This window comes from Aethalodelphis obliquidens, unplaced genomic scaffold (assembly GCF_003676395.1).
Source record: "Aethalodelphis obliquidens isolate GAN/ISIS:26980383/991018 unplaced genomic scaffold, ASM367639v1 scaffold5, whole genome shotgun sequence".
Classification (NCBI taxonomy): domain Eukaryota; kingdom Metazoa; phylum Chordata; class Mammalia; order Artiodactyla; family Delphinidae; genus Aethalodelphis; species Aethalodelphis obliquidens.
The window spans coordinates 11247239-11270677 of record NW_020837949.1 but is presented as its reverse complement, the minus strand read 5'-3'; the positions used below and the strand labels follow the sequence as shown (position 1 = coordinate 11270677).

The 23439-nt window shown below is 43.8% G+C and overlaps 1 protein-coding gene and 1 long non-coding RNA gene across 3 annotated transcripts in view; one reads left to right on the top strand and one right to left on the bottom strand.

Annotated features, from left to right (window-relative positions):
* LOC113617994 (uncharacterized) overlaps positions 1-22742 on the top strand; it is a 115752-nt gene extending 93010 nt beyond the window's left edge. Inside the window, exon 3 of the long non-coding RNA XR_003431842.1 lies at positions 22567-22742. This is a non-coding gene — a long non-coding RNA (uncharacterized LOC113617994). The remainder of the gene's footprint in view (positions 1-22566) is intronic.
* Positions 1-23439, bottom strand: part of TCAF2 (TRPM8 channel associated factor 2) — a 30905-nt gene that overhangs the window by 6785 nt on the left and 681 nt on the right. Inside the window, exons 1-6 of one of the 2 annotated variants that reach the window (XM_027101649.1) lie at positions 22677-23194; positions 21020-21653; positions 3228-4219; positions 2851-2948; positions 1662-1875; positions 1083-1322 (exon numbers count right to left, since the gene is read on the bottom strand). In XM_027101649.1, the coding sequence (XP_026957450.1) occupies positions 1083-1322; positions 1662-1875; positions 2851-2948; positions 3228-4219; positions 21020-21642 (2167 nt within the window). In that variant the 5' untranslated portion in view covers positions 21643-21653; positions 22677-23194. Of the gene's footprint in view, positions 1-1082; positions 1323-1661; positions 1876-2850; positions 2949-3227; positions 4220-21019; positions 21654-22676; positions 23195-23439 lie in introns of those variants that run through there. The other variant, XM_027101648.1, reaches the window with a different exon arrangement.

The following is a 23439-nucleotide window of genomic DNA, read 5'->3' as shown; positions in this document are numbered from 1 at the left end:
AAATCTTGTAGTTTTTTGAAGATTAGAAAACAGGTCCAGAGGAATTTTCCACATGTTGGAACCAGATTTCCGTGTTTGTTTTTTTTTTTTTTTAAAGATGGCCTTCTTTCCTCTAAACCACCAAATACTTAACATAAACCTCTTTACTCTCTGTTTTCATTGCCAACATGTTTGAAGGAGATATTTCTGTTTTAAACTCTCCTTGAAACAACGCTCACTGCCATCTTGAACTCCTGGTACTAATTTTTCTGAGACTGTTCTCCCTCCTGTGAAATCTTACGCTTTAGATGAACATGATTTACCTTTTCACATGTAAACATCTTTTCATCTCCATCAAAGTCCATGTCTTGAACATCTTTTTTTCCCTTACTTTACTGGTAAAATTATGCCTTACACATATTGGACATTTAAAAAGGGCAAAATAGATGTCAGCAGAAGGAAGGAAATAAAGATCAGCCAGGGAATAAATAGAGATTAAAAAAACAATAGAAAAGATCAATAAAACCGACAGCCGGTTTTTTGAAAGGATAAACAAAATCAACAAACCCTGGCCAGGCTCACAAGAAGAAAAGAGAGGGGACTCCAATAAACAAAATAATAAATGAAAGAGGAGAAATAACAACTGATACCACAGAGATACAGAAAATCACAAGAGGATACTATGAACATATGCCAACAAATTGGACAACCTAGAGGAAATGGATGAATTTCTAGAAACACACAGCCTGCCCAAATTGAGTCAAGAAAAAACAGATAATTTGAACAGACCAATTGCTAGAAGTGAAATAGAACCTGTAATTTAAAAAACTCCCTACAAACAAAAGTCCAGGACTGGACGGCTTCACAGGGAAATTCTACCAAACATACAAAGCAGAACTTATACCAATGCTTCTCAAACTCTTCCAAAAGACGGAAGAGGATAGAACACTCCCAAAGCCATTCTATGAAGCCGCCATCACCCTGATACCAGAACCAGACAAAGACACTACAAAAAATAAAAATAAAAAACTACGGGCCAAAAAAGGGCAAAATAATAAATAAATGGTGTCCACAGACTAGGAGCATCCCTCTGGAGCACCCACCGGCTGAGATCTGCACATCAGCAACAATCCTCTCTGGACGGAGGAAAGGAAAGGGCTGGGCTGCCAGCCTGGCTATAGCCCGCATCATCTCATCCCAGAGGTGGAGTAAAGATTCAGGGTCCTCCAGGGCCTGGAGGTCTGCAGTTGGCACCGTCAAGATGATGTTGTCTGTTGCCAGCTCTCCCCAGGGAGCTGTGCTCTCCTGGATACGCCTCTTCCACTCCTCCAGGGATGTCTTACCTGGGAATAAAGGGCATGGAACCTGTCACCCACTTCCTCAACTTTCCTTGAGCTGAAAAACACAACTGGAACTCCAGGAGGAGGACAGTGAAATGATGAACTACTATCATGTGGGTCTACGTGCTGTGAAGTGAAGGACAGGCCCCCAGACCCTTCCCTCTGTTCTGCCCAGAAGTCTCCATGGACACAGGGAGTCCCTCATCTCCTACCTCCACTGGCACCTCAGACAGTCCCTCCTCCTTCTGTCCACCAATCCTCTTCCCTCCCCTCCTTCAACCAGCCCATCAACACCACAGCACCCCCGGCTCTCCCACTCCCCTCCACGTTCAGTTCACTCACCCAGCCTGTAATATGGGGCAGGCACAGCCCTCTTGATGGTGACGGACACGGGGCCCAGTTTACTGCCCTTGGGCACGATGACATAGAGAAGGCCGCCCCAGAGGCAGGAGACTGACAGTTTGGTCCTATCCATGCAGCACTGGTGAGTTACCACAGGGGCTCGAGACAGCTTGCTGGCACTCGTCAAGTCGTCGGTGTGGCAGCCAATCTGTACCTGGAGAGGCAATTCCACCATGTGTGCTGTGGGTGTGTGGTGCTGTGTGGATGGAGGGTATTAAAAAACTCTAGCTTCCCCTTTCTACGAGCAGTGCATGCAAACCTGTGAGCTTTTAGCACTCCAAAAACCATATGGACTGAAAGGTACGCAGAATCATTTTTCTAGGGATTTAAGCAGCTGCACAATGGACCACGATCAGGCAGACCAGGCATAACCCCGAGGCTGATATTGACTAGGGTCCCGTGGTGCCTCTGTACCAGGCAGAACCGGGGCTCTCGCTCCAGGGTTCAAGCCCCTGACGTGATTCCGATGCTGGGAATGAGGCAGAGGGAATCTTCATCTGCCCTTTGTGCACAGACAGGAGGAGGCCTATCCAGAGGCAGTGGGATATGGGGTGACGGGGGAGAACTGGTTCTGTCTTCCCCCTTTGTCTCAGCCTCCCCTCCTGGTCAGGTAGATGGAGTGCATTTTGTCTGGAGTCCTGTGACTGCTTTTCTTAGGTTTAATGTAAGTGAGCTCGAGAAAGGAGACTAACCCAAAAGAGACCCTTACTGTGGTAGGAAGTGACCCTCAAAATAGAGGCAGGAAGAATTTTACTTCTGCATGACGGCCTATTTTTGTGAGTGACGGGGTTAAGTACACCCTTCAGCGATCAGGGTGAAGAGGTGAAACCCAGAAAGGCCGCGTTGGAGAAATGAGTGAGGTTCCGAATATGTAACAGGCGCTCCTTCGCCTCATAGCCCTGTCGGGAGGTGGAAACCTGAGGGCTTGTGTTTGAGGACTGGATCTGATGTTAGGAGCTCTGGCATCTTCAGTCACTCCCTTAGGCTCCGTGAAACTTAGCTGTTTCGTCTGTGAAATCTGTAACGTGGGCAGAACAATGCCTTCCTGCACTCCTGGAAGAAGTGTCGCGAGCTGGATGAGAATGAAGCTCTGTGGCTCTGAGATGTGGCAGTGGCGTTCTGGCCTTACCTTCAGGCCAGCAAAAACTGCAGCTTCAGACAAGGAGACTTCTGCATTTTGTCCATTTGGGAGGTAGAGCCCTGTACTCACCCAGGAATCACCGCTGCCTGACAAAAGCCATAGGAAAGGCTGAGTTATTCCCCCACCTGACTCCACCCCACCTGGAACCTCACAGCCCCTCCCAGAGGTGCAGCCCTGCCCTGCGCACCTCATCTCATCCATGCTTCTTGCATCCATCCCACCTAATCCCTGAGCAGAACCCCAACCCCCGTCTCCTGGGAAGAAGTACCTGTTAGAGAATGGAGCTGGCCTACCTGAGCTGCAGCACCTGCAATGTCCTGCAAATCTCGCTAGCCCCACCTTCCCCCAGGTCCCTCATTCTGTACCTGGGTTGCTTCCATCAATCTCCACTGTGATGGCGTGTTCTGAGGGGTACGAACTGGAGCTGCAAGACCAGGTTCCAAGCCCCTGTGCCAGCTGAGAGCAGTCTGTGCCGGAGCGTGCCAGCTCCGTGGCCAGGCAGAGCAGTGCAGCCTCATAGGAGTCACTGGCAACTGGCTTTTCCCTGCTCACAGCTGGGAGGCCTGACAGATGCAGCATCTTCCTCAGGAGCCGGTGCAAGGAAGCATAAGCAGGGACCCCCTCTGCAGGGATCTGCAGGAAGCTTGCTGCATCTGCTCCCAGTTTGGCCAGCCAACTCTTTTCCAGGTTCCCACCCCCGCGGTTCACGATAAGCTGGAATTCAGACAGTGCCTTGCGGAAGTGGTAGCTCTGCTTCTCAGGGTTAGGGACAGGGAAACAGCCTGGTTCCAGAGTCCGAGCTAGGATACTGAGGCCAAAGCAGTTGAGTATGACGTTACCAGGGAAACTAGCCAAAGTGGAGCGGCTGGGGTTCTGGGAGGCCCACCACCAGGCCTGGCCCCCGATCAGCAAGCCCCCACCCTCAGCCACAAACTCCTGCAGCTGCTTAGCCTCCTTGTCACTGTAAGCCACACAGCAGTAGACACTCAAGTCAGCAGTCAGACGGGGCTCCAGACTGCACTCCAGGCCATGTTCTGACAGCAGGGCACACAGATTTTTTAGACGTGTGTTCACCCCAACTTTGCGCATCTGGCCTCTGGCCAGCCAGCGCAGAGCATTGAGCAAAAAGGGCCCCATCTTGGGCGTACAGAGCATGCCCTCGTGGGCAGCCAGAACCACGCGGCCCCGGCCATAGCGGGCAGCTGCCAGGAAGCAGCCAAGAGAGGCGTCTAAGCCCAGGGGGAAGGCCAGGGCCCCATGTACCAGCAGCTGCGAGGGGAGTCCCCCTGTTTTGATGTCCAGCTCTGAGATCCCTTCCAGGAGCTCCTGCTGATCCTGCCCGAGATCCTCCCCAAACCTGGAAAAGAGACAAAGGAAAAGGAACAAAGGGGCTACAGTCAGTGAGTGAACCACTGAAATGAGCTCACTGAATAGAGCAATCTGTGTGGGTACAGAGATACACAGTTCATGCCAATCTTCTTCTTCTCGCTAAGATTTGAGATTTGAATCACTCGTGTGACTCGCTTTATTGCAGTGGTCTGGAACTGAACTCACAGTATCTCCGAAGTCTGCCTGTTACTAAACATATAAATGAATTGTTAGAAAAATGGATCTGTTATTCTTAGAGAAAGTAGTCCTACTTAGACATTTTTCAGAGTAACATTTCTGTAAAAGAAGGCAGTAAAAATCAAATCCCCCTCTCCACGTGGTAGCAGTGATCTAGGAACACGTTACATGTAAACTATTTAATACTACACTTGAAGATTTATACAAACTCACTCTTTTTAAAAATTGTCACTTAGGTGATTCTAATGTGCAGCGCAGAAGGACAGCCACTGCAGGCCACCTTCTCCAACTCTGAAGGCACTCCAGCCATGTGGCTGACAGGGTCTTGGTGCTCCGGCCAGGTGTCAGGCCTGAGCCTCTGAGGTGGGAGAGCTGAATTCAGGACATTGGTCCACCAGAGACCTTCTGGCCCCACGTAATATCTGGGAGAGCTCTCCCAGAGATCTCCTCCGTCTCAGTGCTAAGACCCAGCTCCACTCAATGACCAGCAAGCTCCAGTGCTGGACACCCCATGCCAAACACCTAGCAAAAAGGAACACAACCCCACTCATTAGCAGAGAGGCTGCCTAAAATCATACTAAGTTCACAGACACCCCAAAACACACCACCGGATGCGGTTCTGCCCACCAGAAAGTCAGGATCCAGCTGCATGCACCAGAAGACAGGCACCAGTTCCCACCACCAGGAAGCCTACACAAGCCACTAAACCAACCTTACCCACAGGGGGCAGACACCAAAAAAAAATGGGAATTACGAACATGCAGCCTGCGAAAAGGAGACCCCAAACACAGTAAGTTAAGCAAAATGAGAAGACAGAGACCTATGCAGCAAATGAAGGAGCAGGGTAAAAACCCACCAGACCAAACAAATGAAGAGGAAATAGGCAGCCGACTTGAAAAAGAATTCAGAATAATGATAGTAAAGATGATCCAAAATCTTGGTAATAGAATGGAGATAATACAAGAAATATTTAACAAGGACCTAGAAGAACTAAAGAGCAAACAAACAATGATGAACAACACAATAAATGAAATAAAAAATTCTCTAGAAGGAATCAATAGCAGAATAACTGAGGCAGAAGAACGGAGAAGTGACCTGGAAGATAAAATAGTGGAAATAACTACAGCAGAGCAGAATAAAGAAAAAAGAATGAAAAGAATTGAGGATTGTCTCAGAGACCTCGGGGACAACATTAAATGTACCAACATTCGAATTACAGGGGTCCCAGAAAAGAAGACAAAAAGAAAGGGACCAAGAAAATATTTGAAAAGATTATAGTTGAAAACTTCTCAAACATGGGAAAGGAAATAGTCAAGTCCAGGAAACACAGAGAGTCCCATACAGGATAAATCCACGGATCAACATGCCAAGACACATATTAATCAAACTATCAAAAATTAAATACAAAGAACAAATATTAAAAGCAGCAAGGGAAAAGCAACAAATAACATACAAATGAATCTCCATTTAACAGCTGATCTTTCAGCAGAAACTCTGCAAGCCAGGATGGAGTGGTAGGACATATTTAAAGTGATGAAGGAGAAAAACCTACAACCAAGATTACTCTACCCAGCAAGGATCTCACTCAGATTTGACGGAGAAGTTAAAACCTTTACAGACAAGCAAAAGCTAAGAGAATTCTGCACCAACAAACCAGTTTTACAACAAATGCTAAAGGAACTTCTCTAGGCAGGAAACACAAGACAAGGAAAAGACCTACAATAACAAACCCAAAACAATAAGAAAATGGTAGTAGGAACATACATATCGATAATTACCTTAAATGTAAATGGACTAAATGCTCAAACCAAAAGACCTAGACTGGCTGAATGGATACAAAAACAAGACCCATATATATGTTGTCTACAAGAGACCCACTTCAGAACTAGGGACACATACAGACTGAAACTGAGGGGATGTAAAAAGATGTTCCATGCAAATGGAAATCAAAAGAAAACTGGAGTAGCAATTCTCATATCAGACAAAACAGACTTTAAAATAAAGACTATTATAAGAGACAAAGGAGGACACTACATAATGATCAAGGGATCAATCCAAGAAGAAGATATAACAATTGTAAATATTTATGCACCCAACATAGGAGCATCTTAATACATAAGGCAAATGCTAACAGCCATAAAAGGGAAAATCGACAGTAACACAATCATAGTGGGGGACTTTAACACCCCACTTTCACCAATGGACAGATCAACCAAAATGAAAATAAATAAGGAAACACAGGGTTTACATGGTACAGTAAACAGGATGAACTTAATATTTGTAGGACATTCCATCCAAAAACAACAGAATACACATTTTTCTCAAGTGCTCATGGAACATTCCCCAGGAGAGATCATATTTTGGGTCACAAATCAAGCCTTGGTAAATTTAAGAAAATTGTAATTGTATCAAATATCTTTTCTGACCACAACGCTATGAGACTAGATATCAGTTACAGGAAAAAAACTGTTAAAAATACAAACACATGGAGGCTAAACAATACGCTACTAAATAACCAAGAGATCACTGAAGAAATCAAAGAGGAAATTTAAAAATACCTAGAAACAAATGACAAAACACGATGGCACAAAACCTATGGGATGCAGCAAAAGCAGTTCTAACAGGGAAGTTTATAGCAATACAATCCTACCTCAAGAAACAAGAAAAATCTCAAAAAAACAACCTAAAGCAATTAGACAAAGAAGAACAACAATAAAAAAAAAACCCAAAGTTAGCAGAAGGAAAGAAATCATAAAGATCATATCAGAAATAAATGAAAAAGAAATGAAGGAAACGATAGCAAAGACAAATAAAACTAAAAGCTGGTTCTTTGAGAAAATAAACAAAATTGATAAACCATTAGCCAGACTCATCAAGAAAAAAAGGGAGAAGACTCAAATCAACAGAATTAGAAACGAAAAAGGAGAAGTAACAACTGACACTGCAGAAATACAAAGGATCATGAGAGATTACTACAAGCAACTCTATGCCAATAAAATGGACAACCTGGAAGAAATGGACAATTTCTTAGAAAAGCACAACCTTCCGAGACTGAACCAGGAAGAAATAGAAAATATGAACAGACCAATCACAAGCACTGAAATTGAAACTGTGATTAAAAACCTTCCAACGAACAAAAGCCCAGGACCAGATGTCTTCACAGGCGAATTCTATCAAACATTTAGAGAAGAGCTAACACCGATCCTTCTCAAACTCTTCCAAAATATAGCAGAGGGAGGAACACTCCCAAACGCATTCTATGAGACCGCCATCACCCTAATACCAAAACCAGACAAAAATGTTACAAAAAAAAGAAAACTACAGGCCAATATCACTGATGAACATAGATGCAAAAATCCTCAACAAAATACTAGCAAACAGAATCCAACAGCACATTAAAAGGATCATACACCACGATCAAGTGGGGTTTATCCCAGGAATACAAGGATTCTTCAATATATGCAAATCAATCAATGTGATACACCATATTAACAAATTGCAGGATAAAAACCATATGATCATCTCAATAGATGCAGAAAAAGCTTTTAACAAAATTAAACACCCATTTATGATAAAAACCCTCCAGAAAGTAGGCACAGAGGGAACTTACCTCAACATAATAAAGGCCATATATGACAAACCCACAGCCAACATCGTCCTCAATGGTGAAAAACTGAAACCATTTCCACTAAGATCAGGAACAAGACAAGGGTGCCCACTCTTACCACTATTATTCAGCATAGTTTTGGAAGTTTTATCCACAGTAATCAGAGTGGAAAAAGAAATAAAAGGAATCCAAATCAGAAAAGAAGTAAAACTGTCACTGTTTGCAGATGACATGATACTGTACATAAGAATCCTAAAGATGCTACCAGAAAACTACTAGATCTAATCAATGACTTTGGTAAAGTAGCAGGATACAAAGGTAATGCACAGAAATCTCTTGCATTCCTATACACTAATGATGAAAAATCTGAAAGAGAAATTAAGGAAGCACCCCCATTTATCATTGCAACAAAAAGAATAAAATATCTGGCAATAAGGAGGCAGAAAACCTGTATGCAGAAAACTATAAGACACTGATGAAAGAAATTAAAGATGATACAAATAGATGGAGAGATATACCATGTTCTTGGATTGGAAGAATCAACAGTGTGAAAATGACTCTACTTCCCAAAGCAATCTACAGATTCAGTGCAATCCCTATCAAACTACCACTGACATTTTTCACAGAACTAGAACAAACAATTGCACAGTTTGTATGGAAACACAAACAACCCCGGGTAGCCAAAGCAATCTTGAGAAAGAAAAACAGAGCTGAGGGAATCAGGCTCCCTTACTTCAGACTATACTACAAAGCTACAGTAATCAAGACAGTATGGTACTGGCACAAAAACAGAAAAATAGATCAATGGAATAGGATAGAAAGCCCAGAGGTAAACCCACGCACATATAGTCACCTTATCTTTGATAAAGGAGGCAAGGATATACAATTGAGAAAAGACAGCCTCTTCAATAAGTGGTGCTGGGAAAACTGGACAGCTACGTGTAAAAGAATGAAATTAGAACACTTCCTAACACCATACACAAAAATATACTCAAAATGGATTAAAGACTTAAATATAAGGCCATACACTATAAAACTCTTAGAGGAAAACATAGGCAGACACTCTATGACATAAATCACAGCAAGATCCTTTTTGACCCACGTCCTAGAGAAATGGAAATAAAAACAAAAACAGATGGGACCTAATGAAACTTAAAAGCTTTTGCATAGCAAAGGAAACTATAAGCAAGATGAAAAGACAACCCTCTGAATGGGAGAAAATATTTGCAAATGAAGCAACTGACAAAGGATTTATCTCCAAAATATACAAGCAGCTCATGCAGCTCAGTATCAAAAAAACAAACAACCCAACCCCAAATGGGCAGACGACATAAACAGATATTTCTTCAAAGAAGATACACAGATTGCCAACAAACACATGAAAGGATGCTCAACATCACTAATCATGAGAGAAATGCAAATCAAAACTACAATGAGGTATCACCTCACACCAGTCAGAATGTCCATCATCAAAAAATCTACAAACAATAAATGCTGGAGAGGGTGTGGAGAAAAGGGAACCCTCTTGCACTGTTGGTGGGAATGTAAATTGATACAACCACTATGGAGAACAGTACGGAGGTTCCTTAAAAAACTATAACTAGAACTACCATATGACCCAGCAGTCCCACTACTGGGCATATACCCTGAGAAAAGCATAATTCAAAAAGAGTCATGTACCACAATATTCATTGCAGCACTATTTACAATAGCCAGGACATGGAAGCAACCTAAGTGTCTATCGACAGATGAATGGATAAAGAAGATGTGGCACATATATACAATGGAATATTACTCAACCATAAAAAGAAACGAAATTGAGTTATTTGTAGTCAGGTGGACGGACCTAGAGTCTGTTACACAGAGTGAAGTAAGTCAGAAAAAGAAAAACAAATACCATATGCTAACACATATATATGGAATCTTAAAAAAAAAAAGTGGTTCTGAAGAACCTAGGGGTAGGACAGGAATAAAGTCGCAGATGTAGAGAATGCACTTGAGGACACGGGGAGTGGGAAGGGAAAGCTGAAACGAAGTGAGAGAGTGGCATGGACATACATACACTACCAAAAATAAAATAGCTAGCTAGTGGGAAGCAGCTGCATTTCATGGGAGATCAGCTCGATGTTTTGTGACCACCTAGAGGGGTGGGATAGGGAGGGTGGGAGGGAGACGCAAGAGGGAGGGGATATGGGGATATATGTATACGTATAGCTGATTCACTTTGTCATATAGCAGCAACTAACACAACAATGTAAAGCAATTATACTCCAATAAAGATGTTAAAATATTGTCACTTAAATCTGATGAGCATATTTACTACTTCTTATTGAGAAATGGTCAAAATGTAATGAATTGAGGAAAGATTTTGTATTTCAAGAATTTTTAAAACCCATTTGTAGATACTTTGTCAAGCGACAGGAGATTGGTTAAATAAGTTATGGTTAACTGTAGATAGCATATCATATGGCAATTAAAATAATTACTGGAAAATGCTTCATAGAAAAAATTTTAAGTCAGATTCTAATATACTATGCTCTAAATAAGCCACATTTTGCACAACAAACTGCCAAGAACAAACAAACAAAAAACAAAATCCACAAGACCAGAGAAACATTATCCAGAGTATGTTTATCAAAATGTCCTCAGTGATCATCTTGGCTAGTGGGATTTAGATGATTTTAATTACCTTTATAAAACTTTGTCTCATAATAAAAATCAAATGTTAATAAAAAGGTTTAGTCACTCAAGTAGCAAAACATTAATGAAGAAAATTCCTCCCGTACAGTTTCTCCTTAATTTCTCTTTAGCATGAAAATGGAGACACACGTTTTAATTTTGTCATTCCGTTTTCAACTAACATGGCCAAATGTCAAGAGGGTTCTGGCATCAGTTTAGCTTGTACCTTTTTTCCACCTGTAGAGGCTTAAAGACTTATTTTGTGGGGCAATGACGTTGAGCCACAACACTTAGCTTATAGACGTAGCTTCCACACTAAGTGTTCTGCCGGAATCTTCTGACGGGCACCTTGTGAAGTCCAGCTACTGATAAAACACCTTCACTATGGAGAGATGTGATAATGAGGCTGGGAACCTGAAGGTTTACACTCATGTGCTTATAAAAATGTCTAACCGCCGCTGTCCAGCTGAGCAGGTCATTGGTGGACTCTGGCTCTGACTGGTCAGGATGATCCTGCTTCCTCCCTTGGCAGAGTAGCTGGAAGAGCCTGTGAAATTTACATCCCCTCTCCAAGCCACCACTTGCTTATCACCACTTGTGTCTGGGAGTATTCAATAAAGACGACGTCCCTGAGTTGGCTAACATAGTACCTGATATATAGTAAGTCTTCAACACATGTTAGTGGGTATATAAAACACACAAATACACACAGAATATTTATCTGATAATGAAAGACTTCATATCTGATAGACAGGGACCTTAATACCTAAAAGTACTAAGGGTATACAGGGTTATGGGTTGAGTTGTGTCTCCTCCAAATTCATTTGTTGAAGTCCTAACCCCCAGGACCTCAGAATGTGACCTTATTTGGAAATAGGATCATTGCAGATATAATTAGCTAAGTTAGGATACGGTGGGCCTAATCCACCATGACTGGTGTCCTTATAACAAGAGGAAGTTTGGCCACAGACACACACACATAGGGAGAATGCCATGCAAAAATGAAGGCAGAGATCAGGGTGATGCTTCTGCAAGCCAGGGAAGGCTAAAGAGTGCCAGGAAACCACCAGAAGCAGGAGAGCGGCCCGGAGCTTATTCTCCCCACAACCTCAGAAGGAACCAACCCTGCCAACCCCTTGATCCCAGATTTTTAGCCTTCAGTGGTGCGGTGACAAAATTCTGCTGTTTAAGCCAGCCAGTCTGTGGTACTTGGTTATGGCAGCCCTAGGACGTTAACACAGTCACAATTCTGAAAACTGATCCACACAGGACACTCTGGGGGTAGGTGATCTGTAAAATCGGTCTGGATGTATCCTGACATTCTTGGACTAACGTTTTTTGTTTTTAATTAACTTCTGGCTGCGTTGGGTCTTGGTTGCTGTGCGCGGGCTTTTCTCTAGTTGCGGCGAGCGGGGGCTGCTCTTTGTTGCAGTGAGCGGGCTTCTCATTGCGGTGGCTTCTCTTGTTGCGGAGCACGGGCTCTAGGCACGTGGGCTTCAGTAGTTGTGGCTCGCGGGCTCTAGAGCGCAGGCTCAGTAGTTGTGGTGCATGGCTTAGTTGCTCCGTGGCATGTGGGATCTTCCCAGACCAGGGCTTGAACCTGTGTCCCCTGCATTGGCGGGTGGACTCTCAACCACTGCGCCACCAGGGAAGCCCCTTGGACTTACTTTAAAAACACTGATAACTGAATCAGAAAGTTACCCAGGGGTAGGACCATATCTTGTGTGTCTCTAGTTCCAACAGCACCTAGTGTGGTGTCCGGTGGGAAGCACTACCTAGCGGTAGTAAGACATGCCACAGAAATGAGGGGGCAATCATGTAAAATTAACATGCAGTGGGCTGAGAGCAGCCTCTGAGCTGCAATGCCTCTCACCTTTCTTCTGAAAAAGGACTCACCCTCTCACTTATACAGGAGTACATGTGTGTGTATGTATTTTTATGTGTTTATATATACACATAGGCATGCATATATACACAGAGACGTGTGCACACCCATGTATGTATACATATACTATATATGAAATGATTATATGGGCCTGAGGAAAACTATGGAAGATGACATCCTGGGTTGTCAACATGGTTCCTGGGGAAGGGGTGGGAAGATGGTGTGCAGAGTACCATGAAGGAGGAGCAAATAAAAGCCTGGCATTTAATCATACTACAGCTTACTATTTATCAGTTACAAACAACAGGGAGACCTCTGAGAACTAACGTGGTCAGATGTTCCAAAACAGTTTTTTGAGTAAAAATTTTAAAAATAAAAACTAACAATTTGGTGATACAATTTATATAAGACAAAAATAAAACAAAATAAATATATGTCAATATATATGTCAAAAAAGTCAGGACAAAAATCACAAGAGTGTAAGAAGTATTCTGAATTGTGTGATGGAGACAAGGGGTTGGTATTGAAAGAGCTGCTCAAAGGGGACTTGTCTCATCAGTATTTTTTTTTCAAATACGGAGAATGTATGAATATATTTCTCAGGTAATTAAGAATTAAATTTTAAATGTTAAGGTAACTGATGGAAAAATAGAACTGAGAAGCATAATCTACAAATATGCTGGGAGAATTTAAGGAGTAGAGAAAACTAGGTCAAATACTGTAACGAAGAAAAAATGTAAAAAGAAACAAAGTATAAAAACAAAACCAAGAAACAACAAGGCAAGAGTAAGAAATACACTTGAATTATCACTATCTAGGACTGGATTAAATTTGTATACGAAGAGACAGATGCTCTCAGACTGGGCTAAAAACATCTAGTTGTAAGCTGCTTACAAAAGACACAATTGAAACTATCAATAAATGGTACACAAAGATTGAAATGAGGAAATCAACAAAGGTATATCTGGAAGATACAACAAAAAGAAAGCAGAAGTGCCGGTATTAATGTGAGATGTAATTGATTTCAAAGAGGAAAGAATTAAACAAAAGATGAATATTTTCTATGAATAGAAGTTAAGCCTTCCAAAGATATAATTTTCATTAATTTTTATGGGCCTAAAAACAAAGTGCTGAAAGCAAAAACTGCTACGAAGAAAACTAAAATTTGATGAATTCATAATCACATTTGAAAATAGTAACAGATCTCTCAGCATCCAATGGATCAATTAAAAAAAAAAAAGAAAAAAAGGATAGAGATGATTTGAGCAGAATGACTGACAGACTTGATTAGAACCAGAACACAATGGTGCAATATCGCCTGGAATCTGAGGGTGAGAAAGTGAGAGCCTAGAATGCTGTGCTCTGTCAGTTCGTTGTGTAAATATAACAGAAATGAAGACATCCTCAAACGTGATACATTAAAAATATAATGTTTTAGAACACACACACAGGCATAGACAAGCAATTGACAGGATCCTTATCAAACTTCTAAGAGCGGCTGCCTTAGTCCAGAGGCATGAGACTGGGAACGGTGGTGTGGGATGAAAGACACTTTGCCACTCTCCTCTATACATTTTTTAATTGGAGTATAATCGCTTTACAATGTTGTGTACAATGAGGTGAATCAGCTCTATGTATACCTATATCCCCTCCCGCTTGGACCTCCCTCACCTCCCCCATCCCACTCATCGAGGTCATCACAGAGCACCGAACTGAGCTCCCTGTGCTGTACAGCAGGTTCCACTAGCTATCTATTTTACACATGGTATCTATGTATCTTATTTATGTCAAACCTAAGCTCCCAGTTCATCCCACCCGTCCCCTCCCGCCTCCCGACCCGTGTCCACACATCCATTCTCTACATTGCGTCTGTATTCCTGCCCTTGTATTTTTCATTATAAGCTTGAATTCATTTTGAAATATTTTTTATAAAACGGTGAAATGTTTCGGGACTTCCCTGGCATTCCAGTGGTTAAGACTTTGCCTTCCAGCGCAGGGGTTACGGGTTCAATCCCTGGTCAGCGAGCTAAGATCCCGTGTGCCTCACGGCCAAAAAACCAAAACGGAAAACAGAAGCAATATTGTAACGAATTCAATAAAGACTTAAAAATTGGTCTACATCAAAAAAAAAATCTTTAAAAAAATTTTAAAAAGTGAAATGTTTCTCAAAAGAAAAGAAAGGAGCGAGAGAGGGAGGGAGGGAGGGAGGGAGGAGAGAAGGAAGAAAGGAAGGGAGGAAGGCTGGACAAGCAAGCATAGAAGATGGGATGTCAAGGAATTCTCAACAGATGTTTCTATTTACCAATATTTGAGTCTTGTATAATATCTATTTACAGTATTTAAGTTTGTATAATAACATAATGAAAGTAGCTATTATTTAATGAGGTTTAATATATTCTAGGCATTTACACTTACAGATCATCTCGTTTAATCATTATAATAAACCTGAAAGTTATTATTCTTGCTTTATAGATGAGACAGAAAAGTTAGGCTATTTGCCCCATGTTTCTTAGCTAATAACTGGAAAGGACAGGAAACAAATCCAGGGTGGTTTGTCTCTAAAGCCAATGATGTTGTCCACACACCAGTAATCTCTCAACTACTGAGTTTTGAATGAAGACCACAGTTGGGTATGCAGCAATCAACAGGTATATTTTGTGCAAAAGAGGCTTTAAGTAGACATGGAAGTGTGAATATACTGCATTTATGGAAAAGGAAAAGCATGTGCTCCTTCAGAGCTGGAAGGGCAAGAGAGGGCACTGAGGAAAGGAAGGGAGAGGTGGCAGTGCTCAGGTACCAGATCACACCTGAGCAAACAGCTGGTACAGGAGATGGCTTTCTGATGGAGATGTAAAGCCTGTCATAGTAACGACAGCAGTGATCAGCGAGTTCAGTGTGAGGCGAGCTGCTGTCATTGTCACCATGCATGGCCTTGTCTCTCCTCTCCCGTGTGCTGGCTACTAGGCCTATTTCACGCGGGGTGTTTGCTTCTTAATTTGTTTTCTTCACTCTGAAATTCCCCCTTTTCATCTCATTCTGTCTCTTGTTTTATATAACATACATTTTTAGAAAGTTCTGTTAGAGCATGAAGCATTCTCAAGGAGTGAATGTGTCCTCATTCATGTATTTATTCGCTAATTATATAGTCTGCAAATATTCTGTTCTATTCATTGGGTCATATTTTTCTTCCAGCCATGATTGATTCTGTTGTCTTTCCACACTAAATTTCTGTCTAATATTTCCCTTTTAAATTTAATATAGCCTTTTTATATAGTTATTACATAGTTTTTTTTTTCCACCATGGGCATGAGCAGATCTTTTGCATGTTCTGATATCGTGTGGGTGAGGTCCTCTTGATATTCTTTCTAAGTTACCCCAGACCAGTTTGTTTGTAGACACGTACCACATCCACCACCTTCTCAAATTACATTGGGGTCTGTATAATGCTTCCTTCCACTTTCTTATTGCTTAACGTCTGTATCTCTAACTGAAGCCAAAGATCAGCTGGGGCCTATTGCTGTCTTTACTGGGGGCGTGTCCCTCCCCTCTTTAGGGACCTAGAGCAAGGCCTACTCCACCCAGCCAGGCATGGAATGCACTGGAGGTGTTCAGCCCACCATTGTCTTTGGAAGATGGCAAACTCCAGCATCCCTTTCTGCCTCCACCAAATTCTGAAGGAGCTTTGCTGCTTTTACATTTGAGGGTTTTTTTCCCTTAAGTGTCTACTCACCCAGTTTGTTCATTCTTCTACAGCATGAGAAGGCATCAGTGATACTCCTTGGATTTGTTTCAGCTTTTTCCTGTGGTTGTGCATTGTGGGTAGGTACAGTCTCAGGAGATGCTGCACACCGTGCCACACATCAGTCACCTGGCACTCCCACCGACTGTGCTTTCGCAGTACGTGGGATCAGCATCAGAACCTCCACATTTAGTTGTTTGCTTACTATTTTTCATTCACTTGGTCAGATTTGGTGGAGAGGGCAATTCTGGGCTCTAGGCTCATTTCACACTACCTTTACCTGGAAACTCTCTACATTTATGGGTCTTGAATATGAAAACAGAACAGTGCTGCTTACAAGCTGAGAGTCCTCAGACAAAGACCTTTGCACTCTATGGGAATGTGGTGATGATCAAGAGAGAGAACACATCATCTTTAAGAGAGGCATAAACCTAAGCTACTAGTTTGTATTTACTTTTTATGAGCAGCTCCTAATACACTCTAGGCCTTGTAGGTTATGCCATGTGTAAGAGTAATGAGCTGCTGATCTGAGATTAATTTTTCCCCAGACTCTCCTGTGTCTTGGTATAAAAGCAGCAAATGCCTTTGGGTCTGGCTTTGCACGTTAAAGTACAGGCAGGACCTCCTCAGGGGTGTAAAACTAGGTGTGCAGGCAGCTTTTGCCCTTGGGGATAGGACCCTTGAGAGGATCTTTTGTTGGTTTCATGAGACTGCTCCTCCCCTGGGCAGACAGGGCAGTTCCCTTAAGGAGCTCCAGAGCCTCCTGCAGCAATTTAAAGTCATTAAACCTGTTCGGTCAGCCCAGGAGCCATTGACCAAGGTTTGTTGGCAAGAAAGTTCACTGAAAACCTCAAAGGAGACATGCGTGAAGGCGGCAGGAATCTGAGCTGAGGGCCTGGGCACCATACAGGCCTTTTAAGACTTTAGAGTTGATGGGGTCAGTCAACTCCAGCTCAGTTTTGGGCTGAGGCTGGAAGCCTGAGACACAGCACATTCTATAACCTGAAGCTGTCTGTAGGCTCAACCCTGGTACCCAGGCCACCCTTTCCTTTCTCGTGGTTTAGGATGTGTATTCGTTCATATATTTATTCATTAATTTACACAGTCTACAAATACCTGTTTCTCTCTACCATGTTTCACACATCAGGCACTGAGAATAACGCAGCACACGTGACAGGCAAGATCAGTGCATCCGTGGAACTTTAGTGTTTGGTTGGCTAGACAGGTACCAGCAAGCACACATGTTGGGTATTTACAGATCGTGATCACTGATGTTTAGGCAAGAGATGGAGAAAAGTGAAACTGGAAGTTTAGTCTTAGTTTCAAGAGTCATTGAGGAAGACTCCCCTGAGGAGGGTGTTTGAGCTGAAACTGAATAAGGAAAATAAATTGGCTTTTCAGGAGCTGAAGGAAGATCCAGAATAGGAAGAGAAATTTGAAAACCAAGTCTTACATTCAGCTTTGCCGGAGCTACCAGTGTAATTTTTTCGATTAACTGAATTTCCAAATATCTGATATTTCGTAAGACAAACTGTAAGGAAAAAATGTTGCCTGCCATCCCAGTTCTACAAGGATCAAGCCATTGGCCAGTGCGGTCACGCACTGACTTATATAAAATTCGAACACGCATCTGATCAAGCCTCTCAACCAGGAGGTGGGAAACTTTTTCTGAGCAGCCCAATAATAACTATTTTAGGCTTGTGGGCCACATGTTTGCCACTGACACAACTCAACTCTGCCACTGTAACTCAAAAACAACCACAGGGCTTCCCTGGTGGCGCAGTGGTTGGGAGTCTGCCTGCCGATGCAGGGGACACGGGTTCGTGCCCTGGTCCGGGAAGATCCCACATGCCGCGGAGCGGCTGGGCTCGTGAGCCATGGCCGCTGAACCTGCGCATCTGGAGCCTGTGCAAACAACCACAGACAATATGGACACAAATGGACACCACTGTGTTCCAATAAAACTTTATTTATGTAAACGGGGCTGGCCCACAGGCCATAGTTTGCCAATCCCTGCTGTAGAATCCAGATTTAACTTCCAATTTACAAGAAATATAGAGAACAGAGGAATACATTTAATGACACCACAGGGATTCAATCAGCAAAACTCCGATTGTTTTGAAGGAAACACATTCTGTACTGTGGGGAAACTTCAGGACAAAGTACCTAGTTTCTTCAACAAAAAAGCAGCAAGAGATAAAAAGAATTGGAAAAGAAACTCAACATTATATGAGACATAAAATTCATATCAAGCAATCAAAATATTTGGGTTTTAATAAAAGACTAACAAACAGTGAAAAAATAAGACAGTTATGGAAACGAATAATGACATTAAGAGAGTATTACTTCTTTCGGGTATGATAATGGTGCCTTGTGGTTATGTTTTCAAAACGATTTACATCGTTAGGGATACATATTAAAAAACAGATGGAATGATATGATGTCTGTGATTTGCTTCAAAATAATCTGGGGTGAAGCGAGGGTGTGGCTACAGATAAAATTAGATTGACTGAGTTGGCTGTTACTGAGCTTGGGTAATGGCTGCATGGGGGCTCTTTGTACTGTTCTACTTTTGCATATCTCTGAACTTTTCCATAATTAAAAGTTAAAACAAACATAAAACATACTTCAGATTCAGTGGCAGAGATGACAAATGTAGGCATGGATGAAGAAAAACAGGTTTAGTTTGATGAACAGGAGTCCTTTGGAACAATTAAGAGCAGTTAGGTTGATGGGATTTAACCTTGTTTGTCCCTTAGAATTAAAGAGAAGTTGGAGTGAATCAGATCCACCCTGCCTCTCTGAGTAACTCATCACCTCCCAACCCTCTCTCAGAGGGAAGGAGGACCAAGGGAGCCAGGACCTGGGGCTGAGGACACTGCTAAATGCATACTAAATATGTGTACGCCCTTCCTTGTAGCAGAGTCTTGATTTCTTCAGAGATGCCAGGGCGCATTTAAAAATATTCGGCCCTTCAGACCCTCTGGCAGCTAGAGTTGGCCAGGTGAGCTAATTTTGGCCACTGAAATATAATAGAAGCCTAATGGTCAGGGCTCCCAGAAAATATATTATTTTCTGCATTAGAAGAGACAAATTCAGCAGGTGTATTCATTCTAGCTTATTCTTGCGGAGGTGTAATTATAGTGCCTGAAGCAGTAGTACCAATCTTGTAACCATAAAGATAAAAGTGAAATATTGTGATGGGAGGGGTGGGGGCCACGGGGGTGGGGAGAGAGCAAGAGAGAGATGGAGGGCGAGGGAGGAAGGGAGCGAGAGAGGGAGAGAATGGATTTGCATGAACGAACCTGGTCATCATGAAGCAGGGACTCAGTGCCCCAGGCCTGATTATCTTGCCCGGATTTTGTTACATGAGAAAAATAAACTCCTACGTGGTCAATCCACTATGATAAGGCTTCTGTTACATGTGGCCAAGCACAGTGAGTTACTGATAACAAGTTACCTAGAACCCCAGATATCCAAAACTAAACTCCTGACCTCCTCTAATCTGTCTTCTCATAGACTTTCACAGCTCCTTACGTGGCAACACACTCACCTTTTTTTTTGCGATACGCAGGCCTCTCACTGTTGTGGCCTCTCCCGTTGCGGAGCACAGGCTCTGAACGCGCAGGCTCAGCGGCCATGGCTCATGGGCCTAGCCACTCTGTGGCATGTGGGATCTTCCTGGACCGGGGCACGAACCCGCGTCCCCTGCATTGGCAGGAGGACTCTCAAACACTGCGCCACCAGGGAAGCCCCAACACTCACCTTTAAGGCATTCGACCACCAAAATGCTTGACTCCTCTTCCCCCCCCCTCACTCCACATTCAGTCCATCAGCCAAGCCCGAAGGCAGGAAGGAGGAAGGAGCGGAGCTCTGTGTCTCTCTCAGGCTGTGTCTCTGGCCATCACTGTGTCTTCTCTTAGGCTCCAGGTCCCATCAGACAGCCCCCGCATCTGGGGTCCCGGCTCCTGCTGGACAGGCCTCCACCAGGTGGCTGCAGCCCCTGGGCTGCTGGACCACCACTGCCTCTGCCAGTCCTGCTGCTGCTCATCTCCTGGCTACCTCGCTGCCTCCTGTGCAGCTTTCAGCTATGTGTCGCCTGCTTAGTCAGCTACCCATATTAAATCCCTTCTGTTTGAAACACCAGTTAATGCTGACCAGGCCTGACTGATAAGCCTTCCCTGATGACCCCTAACTAAAACATTCTCCACTCCCCTCGCTGTCACTTTATCACTTATCCTGCTTTACTTTCCTTGTAGTTCTTATCAATACCTGCTAGAGTATGTATCTATTTGTTTCCTTAGTTGCCTAATTTTCCACTGGAATATAAGTGTCAAGACAGCAAGGGTCTTCTGCATGGGGCCTGGCACATGGTATGTGCCTCACACAAACAAATGCTTTTCCATTCCTTTAAGAGATATTGACACACACTCTCCAAGTCTCAGGCACTAGACAGATTGATGAATAAGCCAAGTTTTAGACTGTCGCTTTGGCCACAGGTGGGAGTGGCAGTGAGAACCCAGCCGCTCTTGGGCTTCAGTGCATTTTAATTGTCCTATTTTCTGTTTGTAGTGGTTCTGAAAAGCAGTGGAAAATCAGGTGTATTTGGAAGCTCACCGAAGAGGGGGCTCAAATCTATTGTGAACATACATCAGACTCCCTATAGGGAGACACCACTCACCTGACCTGGAGAGGGATCTTGGGCACCTTCGTAGAGACCTTGAACCGGCTTCTGTCCCCACAGGTATCAGTGAAGTACACACCAGCCACACTGGTCACCTGGTTCCCTGGGAACTTGGACAGCACCTTGTCACGACCATGCTGACTGGCCCAATACCAGGCTTGGCCCCCCATGAGCAGGCCCCCTCCACGTTTCACAAACTGGATCAGCTCTGCAGTCATGGTGTCATTGTAGGCATTGATGCAATAAACCCCCAGGGGTTCTCTCGGTTCTGGCTGAATCTGTGCCTCAACCCCAGAGCCCTGCAGGATGTTTGCTAGTGATGCCAGGGATGGGTGCACTCCAACGGGAGCCCCAGGAGAGGGACAGAGCCAGCCCACTGCATTGAGAAGAAATGGGGCCAAGCCGGCGTCCAGCAGGTAGCCCTCATGGGACACAACCACAAGGCGGCCTCGGCCATAGGAGGACGCAGCAATGAGGACCTGGCCCTGATCATTCACCATCACCGGGAAGGCAGCCTCTCCAGTTAGAAGGAGTTCGCTGGGGATGGGGCCTTTAGGGACATCCCAGCTTGTCACTCCATCCATGAGGGCCTCAAAGGCAGCAGCAGGAGTTGTCGCCATGGTTCAGTCAGCTGCAGGAGAAGAAAGCAAAGACTGAGCTTGGTCAGAACAAATGAAGGAATGAGTGAAAACAAAAACAACTGAATGCATTCAGATGAAAACTACTTGTCAGGTCCCCCACTGTGTGCCACGGCCTGGGGGTGCAGCAAGGAACACAACAGACAAGGTCCCTGCTTTCACGAATCTAATATTTGAGAAGGGGAAGGACAATAATTAGATAGGTAGATAAACAGATAAAATGCAGCAATGAATAAGTGTTAGATGAAAATAAAACATAGTGATGTCATATCGAGCAACCGGAAAAATTACTTTAGATTGGGTGACAGGAAAGGCCTACAGGAAAAAGTGACCTTGAAGCTGAAACCTGACATTTAAGTTGAGGCCTGAAATGCTGCAGGAGAGCATTTTAGCAGTGAGAAGCCCCAGGGTGGCTGGAGGAACACACAGGGAGGAGCAGGACCTGAATGGAGTGAGGGCGGGGCTGGATCCCACGGAGCAGGTAGATCGAGGTGAGACCTGAGCTGACTTAGCATTTTCCTCTTTGGAAGAAAAGGTCAGTTGACCTTTCAGAAACTAAATTTCTTCTGGTAGCTTTGACCAAATGAATTGGAAACGCCTCCCAATTTATCATATCTGCCCTAAGTAGGGAGCTCCCCGCCTCTACTTGGGGAGCATCCTGAGGTTTACCAGGTCTTTTAAATTTTGGTGTGCCTAGAACTGAGTTAATTATTCCCTTCAGAGCAGTTCGTCTTCGATAAATTACTTACACTTTAGTCTCTCCATTTACATAAGGAGAATAGTACAGCCTTTGGAGCATTGTTTTTGAAGATGAAGAGAATGCGAATAAAAACGCCTTGTCCAGTGTCAGGTGTACAATGAGCACTGAGAAAACACTAGTGTCTGTCCCTCTGCTGTCTTTTCTAGCTTCCTAAGTGACAAGAGCCATGTAGTAGGTGCTCTGGGGGCCCCGGACCGCCTGTGACTCCAGCAACTGCCCTGGAGGACTTTCCTGGGCACTGGGAAACCTTTCTCACCTGGCAGGTGCCCTGAAGTGGCGGTGAGCTGATACACGGTAAGCTTCACCCGGGGGAGGGCGTCACGGATAAATGCCACAGGGCTGTCCTAGGTGCATTCTGGAGCCCCTCACAAGGTCACCCAAGGAACTGAGTTCCAGCTGCCCACAGCGGTAAACAGCTCAGCGACAGCCCTTCCTTGCTGGCTTCGCCTCCTTCCTGGTCTCTTCCTCCCCATGTCTTCACTGTGCAGTACTGGGCTCCCTTCCCAGATACACTACCTGCACTCAGGTCCTTCTATCAGGTTTTGCTTTGGGGAACAATCTAAACTGACAGACACCAAACCCTTCCCTTCCACTACATCTGCCTCTGTCCTTCCTCCCTCCTGCTTCCGTACACCATCAGCCACCTCATTTTGTTCATCTTCTTTCACGTATCTCTCAAATATCAGTCCCTTCAGTTTACATTCATATCTAGATGAAGCCAATCTGGTTTCTGTCCCCAGGATACATTCCCACCAACAATCTCCCTCAAGCCATCCTACTCACACGTCTTCCTAATCAGATCCCTCAGGTTCATCCACTCCCCCAGGTAAAAACTGAGTGGCTCACCCTGGATTTTAGGCCTCCAGGGTACGGGCTCTCCACAGTTTCTTAGACTTCTTCCCTTCACTTTCTCCACCAAATCTCTGGTACGCTTGGCTCCCTGAGCATGCCCTGTATTCCTTGTAAAGTTCCAGCTCCTTTTTTTTTTTTTTTTTTGGTTTTAAAACTGCCGTTCCCAT